Source organism: Dendrobates tinctorius, unplaced genomic scaffold (genome assembly GCF_039654945.1).
Source record: "Dendrobates tinctorius isolate UK_male_01 unplaced genomic scaffold, ASM3965494v1 ptg000056l, whole genome shotgun sequence".
NCBI lineage: Eukaryota > Metazoa > Chordata > Amphibia > Anura > Dendrobatidae > Dendrobates > Dendrobates tinctorius.
The window spans coordinates 12,373,503-12,388,316 of NW_027361724.1; the positions used below are offsets into that span (position 1 = coordinate 12,373,503).

General features: G+C 40.1%; 1 protein-coding gene across 1 annotated transcript in view; it reads left to right on the forward strand.

Annotated features, from left to right (window-relative positions):
- PPP1R1C (protein phosphatase 1 regulatory inhibitor subunit 1C) overlaps positions 1 to 10,887 on the forward strand; it is an 82,996-nt gene extending 72,109 nt beyond the window's left edge. The window contains exon 6 of the mRNA XM_073577495.1: positions 10,232 to 10,887. Coding sequence (XP_073433596.1) covers positions 10,232 to 10,317 — 86 coding nt within the window. The 3' untranslated portion in view covers positions 10,318 to 10,887. The remainder of the gene's footprint in view (positions 1 to 10,231) is intronic.
- The last annotated feature ends 3,927 nt before the right edge of the window (positions 10,888 to 14,814 follow it).

Sequence of the window (14,814 nt, forward strand, 5' to 3'; positions counted from 1 at the left end):
TTCAAAAAATGTCACATGCAGAGCATGCTTTGTTTTAATCAAGAACACCATGGGCTCACAAGGTGTACTAAAAGTGCAAAAGAAAATACAAAAAAAATGCACTATGTTCATATTTTCCTGTTGACTCACAGTTAATATCTGGCACTTTTTGCCTAAAAAATATGACAAAAAAGCTGCAAAAAGTTTATTTTTTTCCCCCAATAATGCTGCGTGAAGATGCCATAAGGGTACAGTATTTACATAAATAGTATTTTTAGGAAATATGCCATTTTTATGCAGTATTTTTCCCTGTCTTTGTGTTTTCAAAAAGTAAAGTAAGATTTTTTTATTCTAACAAAGTGCACTATCCCCTTCTTATTGAAACCTTAGACTGTTGTCTTTTGCATAGCCTGCCTCCCACTGCTATTTTTCACATGTTCAGTGGGGTTTTTCAGCCCCTTATGTATTGCTCACTGACATGGGAAAGAAAAGGAAACTCTTTCATGGCGTGCCAAAAGGATGAGTGGGGCGCTGGGGACCGGCGCTGACAGCGAGATATTGGTGGGGCTTAGTAAATTATATACATTTTTTTCAAATTCTGAACACATGTAAAGCACCTATGCACTCCTTTTATTAGTTTAGTTTGTTTCTTATTTAAAAACATCAAAAATCCGGACTTACATATAAACCCTTGCCGAAATAAGGTAAAGAGATCCAGAGAGAATAATTAAAATTATCACGTTTATTAAATACACATAAAAACACGAACAACTGAAAACTTCCCAGTAGAAGGCACAGTGTACCCTAATAACAAATACCGGTGGTTTAAATTCGCCCCCGGAAGAAGCTTGTTGCGAAACGCGCGTTGGGGTGGAGGAGGCTGCGGTGCCCATCGCCATTTGTGTCTACCATCTTCAGGTATTGTTACCTTGTTTACACAGTTTACAATTTATTTTTTTTCTTTCACATTGGAGCGGTTTACTCATAAGGATTGATTAGGGGACTTAGACTGGTTAGTCATGTTGCTGCTATATCTTTTTTGATATGATATTTTCAGCTAAATGAGATTCATGATCTGTATTGTGGTCTAGGACCTTTTTCTTTTATTATTTATATTTTTTGCATTTGCAATTATTTTTGATATATAATGGATATGGGGTCTTATACTTGCAGATCATGTTACCGCTATATGTGGATATATGTAACTCGTCATTTGTGATTTTTCATGTATTCTGTGGCTTGGAATTTAAACCACCGGTATTTGTTATTAGGGTACACTGTGCCTTCTACTGGGCAGTTTTCAGTTGTTCGTGTTTTTATGTATATTTAATAAACATGATAATTTTAATTATTCTCTCTGGATCTCTTTACCTTATTTCGGCAAGGGTTTACATGTAAGTCCGGAATTTTGTTGTGTTTACATTTATCTTGAAAGTGCCAGATTCTAATAATTATTATAGGACAATATTGGTATATTTCTTATTTAAAAAGTCTAATGAAAAAAATGGGAAAACATTTTGAGTCTTGCAGAGCAAAGAAAATATAATATTTACGGTATATAATAGAAAAGAAATGCCTGGTGACAAGTGCTCTAGATAATTAGGAACAATGGAAATTTGACAACACGTATAAAATAAGTCAGAACGGCCATGCTACATGCCAAAAATGCCCTCGAATCAGAGAGCAGCAATAGTCACGCACATATAAAATCTGAACAAATCTTACAGGACAGGGTGACCCCTTGTTCTTGCCAATAACATTCAGTAAAAGCAAAATGTGGAATACACAAAGAGAACAAACAATAAAAGGACTTTGTAAGATGCATTGTAACATCGAGGCTCAAAGCAATATGGCATTGTTTACCAAGGGAAAAATAATTAGATTAACATTTGGACCATGTATGGGAAGACGATGGACGCTTTTCCTAATAAAATCTCACAATGTCATTCAAAAAAGATTTTATTAGATGCTGCAAAAATATTTGCATGATTGATAAATTTAAACTTCTGCTGATCCAGCGATGCAATTGATGGTTTAGAGCAGGGTTCCCCAACTCCAGTCCTCAAGGCCCACCAACGGATCATGACTAAGGAAATCCTGAAAACATGATCTGTTGGTGGGCCTTGAGGACTGGAGTTAGGGAACCCTGGATTAGAGGACTAAGGATTAGCAAAAGAACTCTAACTACCGTTCTCTGGTTTGGCATTCCGGCGATCAGAGCAGTGTTTAATCCTCTGCCCGGCAAACCCTGGCTCCCCTGCCGCTAACTAGGTCGTGCAATGTCAAGATATTACTGGGGTCTAGTAAGCAGCAGATGATTACCAATGCAGAAGTGAGATCTTCCTTGGCCCAGCTCCTACAGAAGACTAAATTGTGTGCTGGACCAGGGTAGTGTAAGTCTTTTTGTCCTTCTCTAAAACTGATCTCTAGATAATCAGGAATGCTGAAGTTAATTCCTTTACCAACCTAGACCACCAGGAATATTCCCTTTAATCTCTTTACTAATGTAAGTCGCTGGCCATGTTGTTTTTACATCTAGGATCTTTTTTGCACAGGCCATATTGAAAAACAGGCACCTCAAAGATACATTCAGCCATCAAATCCTATTTTTCCTGTAATTAACAGTGTGCATTACATGTTCCCATGCACTATTTATGTGCCTTGTATATCTTCACCTATATTTAATATGGAGGAGATGGCAGGAGCACTTACCGTGTTTCCCGGAAAATAATACACAGTATGCTTTTTTTGCTCCAAAAGATGGCTTAGCAATTATTTTCATGAGATGTCTTACTTTTTCCATGAACAGCAATCCAGATTTATTCTTGAACAAAAAAAATCGGCATTTATTCAAATATAGTCATGTCATCTCACACAGACACTGCACACACACACACATGTATATAGACATACACTGCACATACGTACACACACTGCACATTCTCATGTATATTCACACATACTGCACATAGTGAAGGAAATAAGTGTTTGATCCCTTGCTGACTTTGTAAGTTTGCCCACTGACAAAGACATGAACAGTCTATAATTTTAAGGGTAGGTGAATTTTAACATTTAGAGAGAGAATATCAAAAATAAAATCCAGAAACTCACATTGTATAAATTATATAAATGTATTTGCATTTTGCAGTGAGAAATAAGTATTTGATCCCTCTGGCAAACAAGACTTAATATTTGGTGGCAAAACCCTTGTTGGCAAGCACAGCGGTCAATTTTTGTAGTTGATGATGAGGATTATTTTGCTCCACTCCTCTTTGCAGATCATCTCTAAATCATTAAGATTTTGAGGCTGTCGCTTGGCAACTCGGAGCTTCAACTCTCGTCATAAGTTTTCTATGGGATTGAGGACTGGAGACTGGCTAGGCCACTCCATGACCTTAATGTGCTTCATTTTGCGCCACTTCTTTGTTGCCTTGGCTGTACGTTAAATTATTTCCTTCACTGTACATGCACACATACATTGCACATGCACATTTATATACACACAAAAACTGCACATACTCAGGTATGCACACAGACACACACTGCACATACACATTGTACATATACCTACCACCAGCCTGTCTCCTCTTCAGCTCCTCTAGACTCCCATAATGAAAGGACCTTTGTTGACATTATGGTCACATGAATGTGAGGTCACAAAAGGTCCTTAAGCAGTCTTAAGCTCAGAATAGAAACATTGGAGGCCCATAAGAGAGTGGGGGCCCAGCTTGCCCCTAATACCGGTCCTGACTGTAACGTTTCAATATTTTTTGGAGTACGGCTTAAATTTTATGCATACTCCCAAAATCCCGTAAAATAATGCTAGGGATTACTTTCGTGGTAGGTCATATTCTCGGGGAAATACGGAATCTGCAGATTTGTGTTTGGTCAGTTGGCTGTTGAGATCTGATATGGCTGATAAGATGTAGGTTGCTCTTGTGCCAGAATTTAAAGTCAGTATTGGGGAATAGCCAACAGCTGAGAAATGCCACATGCTGTTATTGTGCATACATGTTCTCAGTTTTAGCTAGCGAAAAACTTAAAGAAATGAAAACACAGTTTCACAGTTTTTAATGTTGAAGGTCGACCTAAATCCATCAGATTCATCCTATAGCCCAGGGTTCCCCAACCTGTAGCTCAGGAGCCACATGTGGCTTGCGGTCCCATGAATTGTGGCTCACGGCTGTCTGCCAGCTTGGTGCATTAGCTCCAGGTCTAGCAAACAGGTATGGAGAGCACATCTCAAAATGGTGAATTTTGTGAGTAGCCCTGCACAGAAAGTCAGATCTTGATTCACATTTACTGGTCTTTGGGGTTTAGAGATGTTTTAGGTATGGTAGGCTGAAGGATGGTACTACCTGTTAGAGGAGGTGCTCAAAGCTGGATGTGACAGTGTGTTGGGAGTCCTTGATGGGAGAATACTGAATGGGGTATTGTGGGAACCCCTAGATCTCAGTGTACTGTTTTGGAGTGATTTATGTGGAAAAACTTTGGTTATCATTAAACCTATAATGGGGCTTTGATTGACACTACTTTGAAGGGGGTGGGAGCTGAATGTGGCACGCGACCCTCTCGCTAAGCTGATTGTGGCTCTCAAGGTCAGAAAGGTTGGGGACCACCACTATAGCCTAATATGTTGATCCAAAGGAAGGTAAAAACCCATGGTGTAGATGATAACAGCTTCATATTAGGGGAAAATGTATTCCCCAACTCGACATCTGTCAATCAGACTAGTTCCCTGGATTAATGTCCCATCACAGAATCTAGTGCCCATAACCTGTAATATTAACAAGGAAAAAGAGAGAAAAAGGATCCATATGGCCGTGTAGATTAAAATGTTCTAATCTTTATTTCGCATGATTCTCATTTAGTCATGTGAAATAAAGATTAGAACACTTTAATCTATACGGCCATATGGATCCTTTTTCTCTCTTTTGTCTTGTGAATTTTCCGGTGGTCAGCGGACTTTGATCCACGCTGTACCAGTGAGGAGCAACTATTTGTGCATTACACGGTCAGGCTGGTTTCCACCTTTTTTGTGTGTGTTTTTTCTAACCTGTAATATTATATTTTTCAAGAAAGGCATCTAGGCTATTCTTGCACTTTTCTAGTGAATCAATGATCACAACTTCATGTGTCAGAGTTCCATAGCTGCTTTTACAGTAAAGAATCTGTGTCTGTGATTACTTTGTTGTGCTTACTTCCCATCCTTGCTCAGTTTTGGCTATATTATTATACTCTATGACTGACAGCAAAAAACAGCATTTATGGAGAAACCATCAGTAACCACTTAATTGCTGATTGCATCGGTCAACAAGAAATGTTGTCAGCCAGGTGCTTGGTAGAATTGCACAGCCTGAGCACACGAAACTAATCTACACATCATGGAAAAAACAAAACCCATTTGAATAACTCCTAAAGCCCCCGTTACACACTGCGATATCGCTAGCAATATCGCTGTAAAGTCACCGATTTTGTGACGTAGCATCGATATTGCTAGCGATATCGCTACATGTGATACTTACCTCCGACTGCTCCCCCGCTGGTTATCGCTGGTCGCGCGAGAACGTCCTGGACCATTTCTCGTCGTCAGCTTCCTGCTGTGACGACGAGCGACGCGTGGACGCGGGCGGGAGGACATCAGGATCGCCGCGTCTGACAGGTAAGTAGCGACCCCCGACCCCTGCGATGTCGCTGGTGAGATCTGCCTGTGTGGCAGCTCACTAGCGACCACTTAGCGATGCACCAGTGATCCATATCGTTGTCGGGATCGCTGGTGCATCGCTATGTGTAACGGTACCCTAACGGTGAATATAACCCACTACTGAGCATCCTTCTGCTTGTCCTATGCCAACAACAACAGCATGTTAGATACCCAGCACCTCTAATTGTGGATCTGACTTTTCTTCAGTTTGTGAGAATTTTTTTTTTCGGCACCCAGAAAGAATTTTGGGTTAAATCAGTGTCTGGAGGATCCGCCAGACAGAGAGAAAAACGTTGCAAGCTCCGTTTTGAAATCTTTGAGGATGGTGACGGACAGCAACTTTTGGCGGATCCGCAAAAAAACGGATGCAACGGCCGGCAATCCGTCACAATCCGCCAATAATGGAAGTCAATGGGGAAAAAACGGATCCTCAAAAGAAAATTGCGGATCCGTTTTTTTCAAAACCTGGCGGATTGTGACTGATTGTAAAAAACTGAAGTGTGAAAGAGGCCTTAAGCAGCATCCATCTGATACAAATTGTATCGTCACCCCATTCCTCTCATACCTTCTTGACTTAGTTCCATATAATACATGTAAATAGTATTAATATATTGACAATAAAGTAAATACTGTACTTTCCAAAATCCTGGCCATAAATGTCAGATATTTTTAATAATATATTATAAGGTCGGGGTCATTGGCTCTCATTAACTAAGCAGTTTATACATTTTTTTCATAAAATGCCCCCAACTATACATAGTATGAAGCAAATAGGGAAGTTCTACATTTAGAGTGCCTTGAGAAAGTATTTGGCCCCCTGGAACTTTTCAACCTTTTCCCACATATCTGCTTCAAACATAAAGATACCAAATGTAAATTTTTGGTGAAGAATCAACAAGTGGGACACAATTGTGAAGTTGAACAAAATTTATTGGTTATTTTAAATTTTTGTGGAAAATCAAAAACTGAAAAGTGTGGCGTGCAATGTTATTTGGCCCCTTTACTTTCAGTGCAGCAAACTCACTCCAGAAGTTCATTGTGGATCTCTGAATGATCCAATGTTGTCCTAAATGACTAATGATGATAAATGTAATCCACCTGTGTGTAAGCAAGTCTCCGTATAAATGCACCTGCTCTGTGATAGTCTCAGGGTTCTGTTTGAACCACAGAGAGCATCATGAAGACCAAAGAACACAACAGGCAGGTCCGTGATACTGTTGTGGAGAAGTTTAAAGCCGGATTTGGATACAAAATGATTTCCAAAACTTTAAACATCCCAAGGAGCACTGTGCAAGCGATCATATTGAAATGGAAGGAGTATCATACCACTGCAAATCTACCAAGACCCGGCCATCCCTCTAAACTTTCATCTCAAACAAGGAGAAGACTGATCAGAGATGGCAGCCAAGAGGCCCAAGATCACTCTGGATGAACTGCAGAGATCTACAGCTGAGGTGGGACAGTCTGTCCATAGGACAACAATCAGTCATACACTGCACAAATCTGGCCTTTATGGAAGAGTGGCAAGAAGAAAGCCATTTCTCAAAAATATCCATAAAAAAAAGTATTTTAAAGTTTGCAACAAACCACCTGGGAGACACACCAAACATGTGGAAGAAGGTGCTCTGGTCAGATGAAACCAAAATTGAACTTTTTGGCAACAATACCAAATGATTTGTTTGGCGTAAAGGCAACACAGCTCATCACCCTGAACACACCATCCCCACTGTCAAACATGGTGGTGGCAGCATCATGGTTTGGACCTGCTTTTCATCAGGGACAGGGAAGATGGTTAAAATTGATGGGAAGATGGATGGAGCCAAATACAGGACTATTCTTGATGGAAACCTGAGACAGGGATGGAGATTTGTCTTCCAACAAGACAATGATTCCAAAACATAAAGCAAAATCTACAATGGATTGGTTCACGAATAAACGTATCCAGGTGTTAGAATGGCCAAGTCAAAGTCCAGACCTGAATCCAATCGAGAATCTGTGGAAAGAGCTGAAAACTGCTGTTCACAAACGATCTCCATTAAACCTCACTGAGCTCGAGCTGTTTGCCAAGGAAGAATGGGCAAGAATTTCAGTCTCTCGATGTACAAAACTGAAAGAGACATACCCCAAGTGACTTGCAGCTGTAATCGTAGCAAAAGGTGGCGCAACAAAGTATTAAGTTAAAGGGGCCGAATAATATTGCACGCCCCACATTTCAGTTTTTGAATTTCCACAAAAATTTAAAATAAGCAATAAATTTCATTCAACTTCACAATTGTGTCCCACGTGTTGTTGATTCATCACCAAAAATTTACATTTGGTATCTTTATGTTTGAAACATGATATGTGGGAAAAGGTTGAAAAGTTCCAGGGAGCCAAATACTTTTGCAAGGCACTGTACTAATATCCCCTTTAGATGGGCCAATCCAGGCAATTCATCAACCAACAATTGCACATCCCACTCCATCAACCACGGCAGTGCTTGGTGGCTGCTGGATGGAAGAGGAAGTACCATCTCTTATCTGACAGTATATCTCCTTTTGATTAGCCGGTCTGGCATCAATCATCATGCCTGGCTGGCTAATCAAAAGAAGAGCCGTGGTCATCACTGGGTAAGAGGTGGTACACCCTCTTCCATTCATTGGCCATGCTGTGGTTGATTGAATGTGATGTGCACATGAATTCACACCAACTCTAGTGATCACCTATATTCACGTGCTGATGAACATGTGCACGGAATGATCTTTCATATGATCATTCTGTGCACATAGAATATCATGTTGGCAGCACGTCACAGTTTACTCAGGATGATGTGCTGCCCATAACCATGATTTTTACACCGTCTTAAAAATCATCGCACCTAAAGAATGAATATTTTGATAGGTATTTGCCGGCTGGTTAGATAGCATTGGAAGTCAAGATCAAGAATTCTTATGAACATTCAGTCACTGATTATCGGCTTGTCTAAATGGACCTTATGCCGGTAAATGCTTGCTATTCTAGGTAGTTTCGTAGTTTTTAAGGCTTAATGTAGACTTGAGTCCATCAAGTTCAACCATAACCTGTTGAGCAAGAGGAAGGTAACATGTCAGGCTAAATGTAGAAGACTAAGATGCAGAAATTACAGCTAGACCCACATCACATTTATATCACTAAGACTTTCTGATATTTACTAAGATAGTGGTATGTTGTGAACACTTTTGACCTGGCTTCTGAGTTTGGGCTCCCTCTGGTGGTTGCTGCTGGCAATGGAGCTGGTCTGGCTGACAGAAGTCAATCACCTGAGGATTATTGGAGGTCAGGTGTTACAGACTGGAGAGATTTAAGTGAGCAACCTTCCCTCAGTTGTTGCCGGTGATTTGGTTTTCTTCTTGAGCATTTTGGAAGTCTGCTTACCTCCTGCTTTGTACTGCATCTTTCAGATAAGTTATTTGTCTGCTTGAATCTTTTTGCATTTGATCCATTTTTTGCTTTTCTCTGATTTCTGCTTTGCTGGTGTGAGTAGAGCCTTGCTCCCTGCTGGGACCTGTACTTGACTCTTCTGCATATGCCACAGCTCATGTCAGTCTTTTTCAGTATTTCTAATTCCCTGTTATATCAGTATTTTTAGTTTTGCATCCAATTCACACCAGAGTTCTGATTTAGTGGGGGAGAGGTCGCGTGGCCTCAGCATTTTTGCATATCAGACGAGTTGGATTTTTTCTTAGGGTTTTTGCATGATTGCAGACAGTATCCTTTCCTGTCCTGTTCTATCTAGACAGTGTGGGCCCCATCATTTGCTTACTCTATTTTCTGCCTGTTTTTTGTGCCTCATCTTGTCTCACCGGCAATATATGTTCGGGGGCTATCTGTTCCTTTGGGGTTCTACTCCGGGGCAGTTTAGCTTTCCCCTTTCTCTCTTTAGGCTTAGTGAATACTTTGGCTGTGCAGAGGTGTCTAGGGCATCATAGGTCCCACGGCTAATTCTAGTTGCGCTGTCAGTTTAGGGGTCTGCAATCTGCTAAGTTACCAACCTCTCTGGTTATCTGGTTGCCCAGCCTATTCCCCTGCTATCCTCCTTGGTTACCTAATCATAACAGTGGTAGTTTCAGTTGACCCCTATATGACGCATATAGTGACACTTTTAGATATACTGTGCCATTGTGCATTATACCTGAAAGGTTGGTAATGGATAAATTAATACCCACTAAATGCTAGACAGTTCCCTTTATGGAGTAGGTATCGGAAGATTGGTGGCACTGTTAACCATTGTCTCCTCGCCCACTCATCACTAGACCACCAGGTCATGGCGATCTTTTACTTAGCTTGAGAAATACTTTTTTATGTATTGTTTTCTATCATAAATGATAAGTATAGAATGGAAAACCCAATGATTTATATTTTTCAGTCCTTTTGGTTTCATATTGAGAAACCTCCTGCAGTATTTTATTTCTTTAATTTGTGAGGGTCAGATTGACTTTACAAGGAAACCATTGATTTATATAAGACAGGACCGACAGTCAGTCTGCTTGTAAAGACAATTTAATGTGATCTATATCCGTTCATTTACAGGGGTTACACAGATGAAAAAACAGGAGGAATCTGCTTTTCTCGAGGAAGAAGAAGAAGATGCTGAGGATGAAGAGTGTGACCACTGAATACATACGCGGCCATTTTTTATTAGAACTGCAAACTATTTTGTCATCTGATAACATATTGGGAGGTATTTGTCTCTCAGAATTATAGCGGATGGTTTTTTTTTATAAGAGAGAATTCTTCCATGAACTGTAGAGTACTGATACACCACTTCATCATAATCAGATACAGAATGAGCTCATACACGATGTCACAGTGTCCAGATTATTTGTATTACTAGATTCATTTTATTATTCCTACTAAGCGGTTAACAAATGTGTGCAGTGAGAAGACAGTCATCTGTAAATAGGATAAAATAACAACCAATGTATAAATAAAGATTTAGAGAAAAAAAAATAATTGTTTTTATGATTGGACACACAGATCTCAGTTTTTTTACAGAGGCCCACACACCCAAATTCTTTGTTGCACAGTACGAGTTTGATCTACTGAGTCTTTTCCCATTATACAGCTGCATTATAAAGCTTCGGACACCACTAGGAGGAACATACTGGATAGTGATTTTTTATTGGGCTACATATATCCATGCAAAGAGAGCTCTTCCTAGTGGTGGCTGCAGACTGGCAAAATCCTACTTTTTTTTTACTGTTGTAGTAAAGGGGTTTTCCACTACTCAAATAACCCCCTTGTCAGTCACCATATTTCCCCCATGTAAAATAATAACAGATATACTCATCTCTAGTGCTGGCACTATTGCAGCAATGATGGCACCTCCTCTACCTGGGCTCACGTGACATTATGTCACAAGAGACCTGCAGCCAGTTAGCGGCCGATTCACTCTCACTTGATTTGGACGGAGCTGTCACCTGGAAGAAATGAGAGTTGTTGCTTCCTTCTTAGTTCATCCGAATGTCAGTTACATCTGAAGGAAGTGTCATGCGAGCACTGGGAGAACCGGCGCCAACATTGCTGGAATGGTGCCTGCACTATAGGTGAGTACAAGTGTTACTATTTTACACATATAACCCCCATTTTCCCCAAAAAAATTTTGGGAAAAAAAGTGCGTCTTATAGTCCGTAAAATATGGTATATATATATATATTTTTTTTTTATAACTCAACTGAATATCTGATGTAAAATTTTAATTGATATGTTTGCTACCTTTTTTTACCACATTGGACAGAAGTTAGTTGCGCCTTTGCAGATGAAAAGTATGTAAGTAAAGAACATGTGTTTAAAAAAACAGAAATACTGTACCTTGTTAGGGAATTTTAATTAAATCGAGGAAACCTTTATCAATTATCAAGAGACAGACTCGGACTGGCCCACAGCGTAACAGGGGAATCCCCCGGTGGGCCCCTGTGCAGATCTGGGCCCCCAACCCCACTATATGGATAATACTTAGCATAATTCACTTGATTTACTCTGTACAGAAAAAAGTAGTATCTCATCATTCATTAACAAAACTACCTAGCTTATTATTATTTAGAGATATAGGTTCAATTGTGAATGAGGGGAGTGTAACATTTGTATGAAGGTGAAAAGTGGACCCCTCAAAGTCAATGTTACCGGTGGGCCCTTGTCACCCCAGTTCGACGTGGTCTAGAGAGGAGTATGTCCACAAAGTTCCCTTGCACTGAAGGGGCCCAACACATTCATGCACTACATGGACAGAAAATGTATTAAATTTTTTTTATAATTGTCATTTTTTTTCAAAGATTTTCATTTTTAACAAGAAATAGACTTGAATAAAATGAATATAAATTAACAAGTTCCAATGAAAATAGAATGAACCAGTTTTGTGATGAAAATGCATCATAGTAATATGCAAATTTCTTATATATATAAAAAAAAACCTAAAGAAAAGGTAGTCCCCATGAGACATATAAATACATAAAAGAGGAAAGGCATGAGCAAAGGTGCTAGGGGTTGAAGGTGAGGAAATATATGACCTAGTGAACAATGTTCTTGAATACACAGAAGTACTTAACAGGGGAAAAAGTAAGATTGAATCTTTTGACCTTTTTATCATTCAAAGCAGATATTGAAAATTTCTGATCTCTTTAATCCTAGTGTATAGGTCATATATAGACAGGGCAGAGGTTTGTTTCCTATGAGAAGCTATCAAACATCGTGCAGTCGCCAATATGTGTAGAGGAAATCTAATAGTTCTCTTAGATATAGTCTGCGGAAAATATTAAGTAAGAAGAGCTGAGATACTAGTGATCAATCACCTGTTTAATCAAAGTATGTACATTTCTCCAGAGTGGTTTTATCAGGGAGCAGTTCAAGAATAGTTGAAAGATAGATACTCTTAACAAGGCACCTCCAACACAAGGGAGAAATGGATGGATGTAATTAATGTAGAAACTCTGGAGTGTGGTACCAGAAATGTTGGATGTAGCATCGGCGTTCCTGCATTCTGCTTTTCTCCCTCGGCAGGGATGTCGACTCACCGCCATGGCCCCAGTACAGCACTTCCTCCTTCCTCTCCTGCTGCTGCCCAGGGTTCACACACTGTGCTCAGATCCTCGGGCACTGTGCTTAGGGCGCGCACTCCCTCCTTCTTGAAGGAGCCACATGTGCTATCTTAAAGTGTCACCAGCCAATGGCTGGTAGACACTTTTTATTTAAGGCACTTCTACCTACATGGAGGTGCCTGTGCCACGTTGTTAGCTTGTTCCCAATGCACTTGCTATTTCTTAGGTCCCTGTCTATTAGTTCCCTCTGGTTCTGCTAGTGTTTGTCCATCCCTAACCTCCATTCCAGTACCTACCTTGACAAGTCTGTATTTCAGCCAGACCCGCTTGCACATGCCACGCCAGTCTGTATATCAGTCGGAGCCACCTGCACCTGCTGTGCCAATCTGTATATCAGCCGGACCCACCTGTACCATCCGTACCCATTGGCATCTGAGGTTCCTGTGTTCCTGCTGTGGCTGCCTGTATCAGCTGTACTCCCTACTTCTAGGTCGTTCCAGCTACCTGTCCCTGGGGGATTAGCTGCCATGCATCCGATTTCTGTCCTGGAGTAGCACCTGGTGTCTATCTAGAGCCAAGCCTATCCCCACCATCAGAGGCTCTACTGAAGAGTCAGATGCTCACCTAGTCACGCCCCTCCAGGCTCTCCTTGGATCACGGCACAGTGGTTCCACCACTCCTGTTACATAGGATCTTGTATTGGTTCTCTTTATAAGTGATACAAGATGCCGAAATGCCTGCTCTCAACCTTACAAATCTCCAATCAACATCGCTTAGAGTTCTACCCAGATAACTTTCCCATTCAAGTATACAGTGGATTGTGAAAGTTTTTACCCCCTTGGCATTTTTTGTGTTTTTCACAACCTGGAATTTCACAGGGTTTTTTTTAGGGTTTGCATCAGTTTATGTAAAGAACATGCCTACAACTGTGAACATTTGGTTTTCTTTTTTTTTGTGAAGCAAACAACAAAGTCACTCCAAAATGTTTAAATGCTCGATCTTTGACTTGCACTCCTTTAACGTATGGGTTTGCGCTAATAGCAGCAGCAAGGAGCTCAATACAAGGGATGAAGAGCAGTGGAGAAAATAGGCATGCCTGTCTAGTACCATTTTTTTATTGTGAATGGTTTGGGAGAACTATGAACTAATTGTTGCTGAAGGTTTGGAATAAAGACCTTCAATAGGGTTTAGAAAGGGACATTTTATACCATATGCCGCAAGAGTTTTAAACATAAATGGCCAACTGAGGCGGTCAAACGCCTTTTCAACATCTAAACTTATAAGGCGGTGGGTTCTTAGGATTTTTTGACTGTATTTATAAGATCAGTTGCTCTTCTGGCCTTATCGCCTCCTTACCTAAATGGGATTAAACCTACCTGATCCTTATGGACCATGGAGGGTAGATAAAGGTTCATACAAACGACAAGTAGTTTGGGAAATATTTTAACTCTGAATTATGGAGGGGTATTGGCCTTTAATTCTCGAAGTCTAATCTATAATTATCCAGTTTAGGAATTAAAGTTATGCAGGAATGTAGCATACATTCAATAATTTGGGACCTAAGGAGCTAATGGAGTTATACTTTATGGGTTACCGTAGTTAGATGGGGAAACGTTAGGAAGTGAGTAAAGTTGTGAAAAATATTCGTGGAAGATATCTGCCATTTGGATCGTACGTTATTTGATTTTTTTTGTTACGCAAGGTGTAAGGAGAGGATTGCTCTGTATGATCTCTAAGCTGTTTAGCTAGTAATGTATGGGGTTTATTGGCTCTTTCATAGTACCGCGGCGCTGACGTTTGCTTGTCTACTCACTTCAGAGTCATGTTTTTTAGCTGAGTTCTAACATTTGTAAGTTTTTTAATAGTCCTTTTGGAAGGTCTAGAGAACATACTTGCTTCCAGAAGTTTTAGTTCAATGGTTAGGGATTCACATTTTATTTTATAATTTTTTTTTTTTTTTTAAGTCTAGTGCCATGACAATACACTGTCCATGGAGAATTTATTTATAAAGTGTGAAACTATATTCCCCTGCGGTGGCGCTGCAAAGAATTAAAAACTTCCTGGTAAATTACCCCACAA